The sequence below is a fragment of the Rhea pennata genome, unplaced genomic scaffold (assembly GCF_028389875.1).
Source record: "Rhea pennata isolate bPtePen1 unplaced genomic scaffold, bPtePen1.pri scaffold_193, whole genome shotgun sequence".
NCBI classification, from domain to species: Eukaryota; Metazoa; Chordata; class Aves; order Rheiformes; family Rheidae; genus Rhea; species Rhea pennata.
This window is the reverse complement of record NW_026907661.1, coordinates 22,204-32,555: the sequence shown is the minus strand read 5'-3', so window position 1 is coordinate 32,555 and position 10,352 is coordinate 22,204. Positions and strand designations below refer to the sequence as shown.

Below are 10,352 nucleotides of genomic sequence, written 5' to 3'. Positions count from 1 at the left end.
TAGAGATCTTTACAGTGGTGTGTGATCTCTATAGGGGCATGGAGATCGCTATAGGCACTGTGGGGGTTTCTCTAGAGGTGTAGGAGTCCCTATAGGGGCATGGGGGTCTCTATAGGAGTGTGGCAGTCTTTATAGGGATGTAGAAATCTCTATAGGAGCGTATGGTTTTTGTAGGGATGTGTGGTCTTTGTAGGGATGTAGGATCTCCATAGGGGCATGGGGGTCGCTATAGGGGCCGTGGGGGTCTCTCTAGGGGTGTAGGGGGTCTTTATAGCAGTGTGGGGTCTCTATAGGGGCATAGGAGTTTCTATGGGGAGTGGGGTGTCTATAGGAGCGTGGGGGTCTCTATAGGGGTGTGGAGACCTTTATAGGGGCATGTGAGTTCTTATAGGACCGTGGGGGGTTTATAGCGTTGTGGAGACTTCTATAGGGATGCATAGGTCTTTATAAGGGTGTGCGGTGTCTATAGGGGTAGAGGATCTATGTAGGGGTGTGGGGTCTCTATAGAGGCATGGATGTCTCTATAGGGACATGGGTGTTTCTATGGGGCATGGGGTCTGTATGGAGACATAGCGGTCTTTATAGGTATGTGTGGGTCTCTATAGGGGCATGGGGTCTCTGTAAGGCTGTGGGGGAACCTATAGGGAGCTTTATAGGGCCGCGGGCTCTGTAGGACCGTGGAGGCCTTATAGCATTTTGTGAGGTTGTGGGAGACTGTGTAGGGGAATCTATAGGGAATTTTTAGAGGTTCCAGTATGCTTACAAGTCTATGGGGTTTCTATAGGGCTCCGTGGGGTCGGGGCTGTTTCTATAGGGGGTTTTAGGATGCTGTGGGGTTTTTATAGAAGTTCAGGGTTATGGGGGGGGTGAAACAGTCTGCAGGGTTGTGGGGTTTCTATAGGGTTCTATGGGGCTGTAGGAACTATAGGGATGTGGGGCGGGGTAAGGGCCTCTGTAGGGCTGGGGGGGTCCCTATAGGGCCATAGGGGGGTTGGGGTCTCCATGGAGCTGAGGGGGCTCTATAGGGTTGTGGGAACTCTATAGGGCTGGGGGGGGGTATTGAGGGCCTCTGTAGGGCTGGGGGGGTCCCTATAGGGCCATAGGGGGGTTGGGGTCTCCGTGGGGCTGAGGGGGCTCTATAGGGCTGTGGGGACTCTATAGGGCTGTGGGGGGGTGTTGAGGGCCTCTGTAGGGCTGAGGGGGTCCCTATAGGGCCATAGGGGGGTTGGGGTCTCCGTGGGGCTGAGGGGGCTCTATAGGGCTGTGGGGACTCTATAGGGCTGTGGGGGGGTGTTGAGGGTCTCTATAGGGCTGAGGGGGTCCCTATAGGGCCATAGGGGGGTTGGGGTCTCCATGGGGCTGAGGGGGCTCTATAGGGTTGTGGCCGGGATTAGCAAGTTCTATAGGGTCTTAGAATATTTATAGTGCTGTGGACATTGTTGGGGCTCTGTATAGAGCTGTGGGGTTCCTATAGGGTCTGGGAGGGCAGTGGGGGCTCTATAGAACTGTGGGGGGGTCTATAGGGTGGTGGGGAGTTTTGAGGGGCTTTATAGGAGTGTGTGGGGGGGATTGGGGGGTTCTATAGGGCTCCGGGGATGTGAGGGCTCTGTGGGGCTGGGAGGGGGTGCTCTATAGGGTTGTGAGGCCCTATAGAGCTGGGAGAGCATTGGGGTGTTTCATAGGGCTGTAGAGCTTATTGGGGGCCCTATAGGGTGATGGAAGCTCTATAGGGCTGTGGGGGGTGCCGGGAGGCCCTGTGGGCTCTGTATAGGGCTGGAGGAGCATCAGGAGGTTCTATAGGGGGTGTGTGGGGGGAGGGGGAATTGGGGGGCCGGATAGGGCAGTACAGGGTGTGGGGGCCCTATAGGATTATGGGTGCTCGGTGGGGCTGGGGGAGTGCAAGGGGTCCCTATGGGGCTGGGGAGGTGCAAGGGGCCCCAGTAGGGTGCAAGGGGTCCCTATAGGGCTGGAAGGGTGCTGGGGGGACTCTATGGGGCTGGGAGGATGCAAGGGATCCATATAGGGCTGAGGGGGTGCAAGGGGCCCCTGTAGGGTCCAAGGGGTCCCTATAGGACTGGGCGGGTGCAAGGGGGCTCTATGGGGCAGGAAGGGTGCTGTGGGACTCTATAGGTCTGGGGGGGGGTGCAAGGAGCCTCTATAGGGTGCAAGGGGTCCCTATAGGGCTGGAAGGGTGCTGGGGGACTCTATGGGGCTGGGAGGGTGCCGGGGGGACTCTATGGGGCTGGAAGGGTGCCGTGGGACTCTATAGGTCTGGGGGGGTACAAGGAGCCTCTATAGGGTGCGAGGGGTCCCTATAGCACTGGAGGGGTGCTGGGGGACTCTATGGGGCTGGGAGGGTGCTGGGGGGACTCTATGGGGCTGGGGGAGTGCAAGGGGCCCCTATAGGGCTGGAAGGGTGCTGGGGAGGCTCTGTGGGGGTGGAAGGATGCTGGGGGGGCTCTATGGGGCTGGGGGGGGTGTAAGGGATCCATATAGGGTTGGGGGGTGCAGGTGGCTCCTATACGGTGCAAGGGGTCCCTATAGGGCTGGAATGGTGCTGGGGGGGGGCTCTATGGGGCTGGGGGAGCGCAAGGGGCCTCTATAGGGCTGGAAGGGTGCCGGGGGGGGGCTCTATGGGGAAAGGGGAGTGCAAGGGGCCCCTATAGGGCTGGAAGGGTGCCTGGGGGGCTCTATAGGGCTGGAAGGGTGTCGGGGGGGGCTCTATGGGGCTGGAAGGGTGCCGGGGGGGGGCTGTATGGGGCTGGGGGAGTGCAAGGGGCCCCTATAGGGCTGGAAAGGTGCCGGGGGGGGGCTCTATAGGGCTGGAAGGGTGCCGGGGGGGGCTCTATGGGGCTGGAAGGGTGTCAGGGGGGGCTGTATGGGGCTGGGGGAGTGCAAGGGGCCCCTATAGGGCTGGAAAGGTGCCGGGGGGGGCTCTATAGGGCTGGAAGGGTGCCGGGGGGGGCTCTATAGGGCTGGAAGGGTGTCAGGGGGGGCTGTATGGGGCTGGAAAGGTGCCGGGGGGGGCTCTATGGGGCTGGAAGGGTGCTGGAGGGGGTCTCTATGGGGCTGGAAGGGTGCTGGGGGGGGCTCTATGGGGCTGCAAGGGTGCCTGGGGGGGGCTCTATGGGGCTGGAAGCGTGCTGGGGGGGCTCTATGGGGCTGGAAGGGTGCCGGGGGGGGGCTCTCTGGGGCTGGAAAGGTGCCGGGGGGGGGGGCTCTATGGGGCTGGAAGGGTGCCGGAGGGGGTCTCTATGGGGCTGGGGGAGGGCAAGGGGCCATATAGGGCTGGAAGCGTGCTGGGGGGGGCTCTATGGGGCTGGGGGAGTGCAAGGGGCCATATAAGGCTGGAATCGTGCTGGGGGGGGGCTCTATGGGGCTGGAAGCGTGCTGGGGGGGGGCTCTATGGGGCTGGAAGGGTGCTGGGGGGGATCTATGGGGCTGGAAGGGTGCCTGGGGGGGGCTCTATGGGGCTGGAAGGGTGCTGGAGGGGGTCTCTATGGGGCTGGAAGGGTGCTGGGGGGGCTCTATGGGGCTGGAAGGGTGCCTGGGGGGGGGCTCTATGGGGCTGGAAGCGTGCTGGGGGGGGCTCTATGGGGCTGGAAGGGTGCCGGGGGGGGCTCTCTGGGGCTGGAAAGGTGCCGGGGGGGGGCTCTATGGGGCTGGAAGGGTGCCGGAGGGGGTCTCTATGGGGCTGGGGGAGGGCAAGGGGCCATATAGGGCTGGAAGCGTGCTGGGGGGGCTCTATGGGGCTGGAAGGGTGCCTGGGGGGGGGCTCTATGGGGCTGGAAGCGTGCTGGGGGGGGCTCTATGGGGCTGGGGGAGGGCAAGGGGCCATATAGGGCTGGAAGCGTGCTGGGGGGGGCTCTATGGGGCTGGAAGGGTGCCTGGGGGGGGGCTCTATGGGGCTGGAAGGGTGCCGGGGGGGGGGCTCTATGGGGCTACACCCCCCACCCCCCCCGCCGCAGGGTGCCGTTCCCTCCCGCCCGCATGGTGACGGTGCCGGCGCGGCACTACTGCGCCGTGCTGCACCCCGCGGCCCGGGCGCCCGGCGGAGCCGCCCTGCTCGACGGCGCCGGCCAGGCCCGGCTGCGGCACGGCGACCTCGAGGTGCGCCTGGCGCAGGAGCCCTTCCCGCTCTACCCGGGCGAGCAGCTCCAGCAGGTACCTATAGCCCCTACGGACCCCTATAGCCCCGCCCCTATAGCCCCTATAGCCCCTATAGCCCCTAGGGCCCGGCTGCGTCCCGGCGACCTCGAGGTGCGCCTGGCGCAGGAGCCCTTCCCGCTCTACCCGGGCGAGCAGCTCCAGCAGGTACCTATAGCCCCTACGGACCCCTATAGCCCCGCCCCTATAGCCCCTATAGCCCCTATAGCCCCTAGGGCCCGGCTGCGTCCCGGCGACCTCGAGGTGCGCCTGGCGCAGGAGCCCTTCCCGCTCTACCCGGGCGAGCAGCTCCAGCAGGTACCTATAGCCCCTACGGACCCCTATAGCCCCGCCGGCGCCCGCCCCTATAGCCCCTATAGCCCCTAGGGCCCGGCTGCGGCACGGCGACCTCGAGGTGCGCCTGGCGCAGGAGCCCTTCCCGCTCTACCCGGGCGAGCAGCTCCAGCAGGTACCTATAGCCCCTACGGACCCCTATAGCCCCGCCGGCGCCCGCCCCTATAGCCCCTATAGCCCCTAGGGCCCGGCTGCGTCCCGGCGACCTCGAGGTGCGCCTGGCGCAGGAGCCCTTCCCGCTCTACCCGGGCGAGCAGCTCCAGCAGGTACCTATAGCCCCTACGGACCCCTATAGCCCCGCCGGCGCCCGCCCCTATAGCCCCTATAGCCCCTAGGGCCCGGCTGCGTCCCGGCGACCTCGAGGTGCGCCTGGCGCAGGAGCCCTTCCCGCTCTACCCGGGCGAGCAGCTCCAGCAGGTACCTATAGCCCCTACGGACCCCTATAGCCCCGCCGGCGCCCGCCCCTATAGCCCCTATAGCCCCTAGGGCCCGGCTGCGGCACGGCGACCTCGAGGTGCGCCTGGCGCAGGAGCCCTTCCCGCTCTACCCGGGCGAGCAGCTCCAGCAGGTACCTATAGCCCCTACGGACCCCTATAGCCCCGCCGGCGCCCGCCCCTATAGCCCCTATAGCCCCTAGGGCCCGGCTGCGGCACGGCGACCTCGAGGTGCGCCTGGCGCAGGAGCCCTTCCCGCTCTACCCGGGCGAGCAGCTCCAGCAGGTACCTATAGCCCCTACGGACCCCTATAGCCCCGCCGGCGCCCGCCCCTATAGCCCCTATAGCCCCTAGGGCCCGGCTGCGGCACGGCGACCTCGAGGTGCGCCTGGCGCAGGAGCCCTTCCCGCTCTACCCGGGCGAGCAGCTCCAGCAGGTACCTATAGCCCCTACGGACCCCTATAGCCCCGCCGGCGCCCGCCCCTATAGCCCCTATAGCCCCTAGGGCCCGGCTGCGGCACGGCGACCTCGAGGTGCGCCTGGCGCAGGAGCCCTTCCCGCTCTACCCGGGCGAGCAGCTCCAGCAAGTACCTATAGCCCCTACGGACCCCTATAGCCCCGCCGGCGCCCGCCCCTATAGCCCCTATAGCCCCTAGGGCCCGGCTGCGGCACGGCGACCTCGAGGTGCGCCTGGCGCAGGAGCCCTTCCCGCTCTACCCGGGCGAGCAGCTCCAGCAGGTACCTATAGCCCCTACGGACCCCTATAGCCCCGCCGGCGCCCGCCCCTATAGCCCCTATAGCCCCTAGGGCCCGGCTGCGGCACGGCGACCTCGAGGTGCGCCTGGCGCAGGAGCCCTTCCCGCTCTACCCGGGCGAGCAGCTCCAGCAGGTACCTATAGCCCCTACGGACCCCTATAGCCCCGCCGGCGCCCGCCCCTATAGCCCCTATAGCCCCTAGGGCCCGGCTGCGGCACGGCGACCTCGAGGTGCGCCTGGCGCAGGAGCCCTTCCCGCTCTACCCGGGCGAGCAGCTCCAGCAGGTACCTATAGCCCCTACGGACCCCTATAGCCCCGCCGGCGCCCGCCCCTATAGCCCCTATAGCCCCTAGGGCCCGGCTGCGGCACGGCGACCTCGAGGTGCGCCTGGCGCAGGAGCCCTTCCCGCTCTACCCGGGCGAGCAGCTCCAGCAGGTACCTATAGCCCCTACGGACCCCTATAGCCCCGCCGGCGCCCGCCCCTATAGCCCCTATAGCCCCTAGGGCCCGGCTGCGTCCCGGCGACCTCGAGGTGCGCCTGGCGCAGGAGCCCTTCCCGCTCTACCCGGGCGAGCAGCTCCAGCAGGTACCTATAGCCCCTACGGACCCCTATAGCCCCGCCGGCACCCGCCCCTATAGCCCCTATAGCCCCTAGGGCCCGGCTGCGGCACGGCGACCTCGAGGTGCGCCTGGCGCAGGAGCCCTTCCCGCTCTACCCGGGCGAGCAGCTCCAGCAGGTACCTATAGCCCCTACGGACCCCTATAGCCCCGCCGGCGCCCGCCCCTATAGCCCCTATAGCCCCTAGGGCCCGGCTGCGGCACGGCGACCTCGAGGTGCGCCTGGCGCAGGAGCCCTTCCCGCTCTACCCGGGCGAGCAGCTCCAGCAGGTACCTATAGCCCCTACGGACCCCTATAGCCCCGCCGGCGCCCGCCCCTATAGCCCCTATAGCCCCTAGGGCCCGGCTGCGGCACGGCGACCTCGAGGTGCGCCTGGCGCAGGAGCCCTTCCCGCTCTACCCGGGCGAGCAGCTCCAGCAGGTACCTATAGCCCCTACGGACCCCTATAGCCCCGCCGGCGCCCGCCCCTATAGCCCCTATAGCCCCTAGGGCCCGGCTGCGTCCCGGCGACCTCGAGGTGCGCCTGGCGCAGGAGCCCTTCCCGCTCTACCCGGGCGAGCAGCTCCAGCAGGTACCTATAGCCCCTACGGACCCCTATAGCCCCGCCGGCGCCCGCCCCTATAGCCCCTATAGCCCCTAGGGCCCGGCTGCGGCACGGCGACCTCGAGGTGCGCCTGGCGCAGGAGCCCTTCCCGCTCTACCCGGGCGAGCAGCTCCAGCAGGTACCTATAGCCCCTACGGACCCCTATAGCCCCGCCGGCGCCCGCCCCTATAGCCCCTATAGCCCCTAGGGCCCGGCTGCGGCACGGTGACCTCGAGGTGTGCCCGGCCCGTGGTGCTCTATAGGATCCATAGCAACTCTTTATAGATTCTTCAGGCATGTGGGGGCTCCTATAGTTTCTATAGGGTCCGTTGCTCCCTCTCGTTCGTCCATGGGCTCCTATATCCCCCAGGGGCTCCGTTAGCCCTTATAGCTTCTGTAGAAACCGTGCGTGCCGCAACGTTTCTTTTAGGGCCCGTTGTCCCTTATAGCTGCTATAGGTTCTCTGTGGTTTGGTGTCGCTCCTGTAGGTGCCATGAAGCCCTATAGCTCCTTTGGGTGCCACATGGGCACCTATAGGATCTATAAGTCCTGTAACTTGCGTGTGCTTTTATAGAGTCTTTACGGTACCTATAGGGTCTTCTATAGGTTCCGTGCTTCACCCAAGGGCTCCTATGGCTCCTGTAGGCTTTATAGGGGCTGTTGTCACCTATAGGCAGCTGCACGTGTCCCCACGCGTCACCGTGCCCCAGGGCGTCCCCCGATGTCAGCCCGTCCCCGGGTGTCACCGGGTGTCACCTGGTGTCCCCGGGTGTCACCGGGTGTCAGCGGGTGTCACCGAGTGTCCCAGGTGTCTCCTGGTGTCACCGAGTGTCCCCAAGTGTCCCCAGGAGTCCCCTGGTGTCACCGGGTGTCCCCGGGTGTCGCCGGGTGTCACTGGGTTTCCCCGAGTGTCCCTGGGTGTCAGCAGGTGTCACCTGGTGTCCCCGGGTGTCCTCAGGTGTCCCCGGATGTCCCCGGGTGTCCTCAGCCACCCCCCCGTGTCTCTGTGTCCCCAAGGTGTCCCTTGGTGTCCCCCCATCCCTGACGTCCCCCAACGTCCCTCAGGCGTCACCCCGTGTCCTGGGCGTCCCCCCCATCCTTGGTGTCCCCCACCATCCCCACGCATCTCCAGGGCGTCCCTTGGTGTCCCTCCATCCTTGACGTCACCCCGTGTCCTGGGCATCCCCCCCATCCTTGGTGTCCCCCACCATCCCCACGCATCTCCAGGGCGTCCCTTGGTGTCCCTCCATCCTTGACGTCACCCCGTGTCCTGGGCATCCCCCCGATCCTTGATGTCCCCCACCATCCCCACGCATCTCCAGGGCGTCCCTTGGTGTCCCTCCATCCTTGACGTCCCCCAACGTCCCTTGGCGTCACCCCGTGTCCTGGGCATCCCCCCCATCCTTGGTGTCCCCCACCATCCCCACGCATCTCCAGGGCGTCCCTTGGTGTCCCTCCATCCTTGACGTCACCCCGTGTCCAGGGCGTCCCCCCCATCCTTGATGTCCCCCACCATCCCCACGCATCTCCAGGGCGTCCCTTGGTGTCCCTCCATCCTTGACGTCCCCCAACGTCCCTTGGCGTCACCCCGTGTCCTGGGCATCCCCCCCATCCTTGGTGTCCCCCACCATCCCCACGCATCTCCAGGGCGTCCCTTGGTGTCCCTCCATCCTTGACGTCCCCCAACGTCCCTCGGGCGTCACTCCGTGTCCTGGGCGTCCCCTCCATCCTTGATGTCCCCCACCATCCCCACGCATCTCCAGGGCGTCCCTTGGTGTCCCTCCATCCTTGACGTCCCCCAACGTCCCTCGGGCGTCACTCCGTGTCCTGGGCGTCCCCCCCATCCTTGATGTCCCCCACCATCCCCACGCATCTCCAGGGCGTCCCTTGGTGTCCCTCCATCCTTGACGTCACCCCGTGTCCTGGGCGTCCCCCCGATCCTTGATGCCCCCCACCATCCCCACGCATCTCCAGGGCGTCCCTTGGTGTCCCTCCATCCTTGACGTCCCCCAACGTCCCTCGGGCGTCACCCCATGTCCTGGGCATCCCCCCCATCCTTGATGTCCCCCACCATCCCCACGCATCTCCAGGGCGTCCCTTGGTGTCCTGGGCGTCCCCCCCCATCCTTGGTGTCCCCCACCATCTCCACGCATCTCCAGGGCGTCCCTTGGTGTCCTGGGCATCCCCCCCCATCCTTGGTGTCCCCCACCATCCCCACGCATCTCCAGGGCGCCCCTTGGTGTCCCTCCATCCTTGACGTTCCCCAACGTTCCTCAGGCGTCCCTTGGTGTCCTGGGCGTCCCCCCAATCCTTGATGTCCCCCACCATCTCCACGCATCTCCAGGGCATCTCTTGGTGTCCCTCCATCCTTGACGTCCCCCCCGCCACCGCCCTGAATCCTGGTGTCCCCTCCTTCCCCCCCCGCCCCCGGCAGGACGTGACGCCGCTGCAGGTGGTGCTGGCCGACACGGCGCTGCGCCTCCGCGCCCTGCTCGACTTCGAGGCCGAGGACGGCACCCGCTACGTGGCCGGCGACGAGTGGCTCTTCGAGGGTCCCGGTAGGAAGGGGGCCGGGGGGTGTCACCGGGGGGTCGGTGTCCGCCACCCGCCGCCCGGTGACACCCAGCCGGCGGCGGTGGCATCCGTTGTCCCAGGCACCTACATCCCTCGCAAGGAGGTGGAGGTGGCCGAGATGCTGCAGGCCACCGTCATCGGCCCCAACCAGGCGGTGCGCCTGCGGGCGCGCAAGGAGTGCGCCGACCGCGAGGGCGCCCGCCGCGTCACAGGTGCCACCCGACGTCCCCCGTGGGACCCCCTACCCCCCCCCCCCGCCCGGCACCCGTGGGACCACCTGGGACCACGTAGCGCCCATGGGATCTCGTGGGAGGCTCCTGTGTCCTTGGGACCTTGTGGGACCACCTAGGAGCTGTGGGACCCTGTGGGAGACCCCTGCGCCCTTGGGACCCCATGGGACCACCTAGGACATGTGGGACCCTGTGGGAGACCCCTGCGCCCTTGGGACCCCATGGGACCACCTAGGACATGTGGGACCCTGTGGGAGACCCCTGCGCCCTTGGGACCCCATGAGACCGCCTAGGACATGTGGGACCCTGTGGGAGACCCCTGCGCCCTTGAGACCCCATGGGACCACCTAGGACATGTGGGACCCTGTGGGAGACCCTTGCGCCCTTGGGACCCCATGGGACCACCTAGGAGCTGTGGGACCCGTGGGAGACCCCTGCGCCCTTGGGACCCCATGAGACCACCTAGGACATGTGGGACCCCGTGGGAGACCCCTGCACCCTTGGGACCTCATGGGGCCACCTAGGACATGTGGGACCCCGTGGGAGACCCCTGCACCCTTGGGACGCCATGGGACCACCTAGGACATGTGGGACCCTGTGGGAGACCCCTGCGCCCTTGGGACCCCATGGGACCACCTAGGACATGTGGGACCCTG

General features: G+C 66.7%; 1 protein-coding gene across 1 annotated transcript in view; it reads left to right on the top strand.

Annotated features, from left to right (window-relative positions):
* Positions 1–3,972: 3,972 nt before the first annotated feature.
* Positions 3,973–10,352, top strand: part of MVP (major vault protein) — a gene marked incomplete at its 3' end in the record, with an annotated part of 28,580 nt that continues 22,200 nt past the window's right edge. The window contains exons 1-3 of the mRNA XM_062601023.1: positions 3,973–4,164; positions 9,327–9,450; positions 9,547–9,678. Of these exons, the coding sequence (XP_062457007.1) occupies positions 3,991–4,164; positions 9,327–9,450; positions 9,547–9,678 (430 nt within the window). The remainder of the gene's footprint in view (positions 4,165–9,326; positions 9,451–9,546; positions 9,679–10,352) is intronic.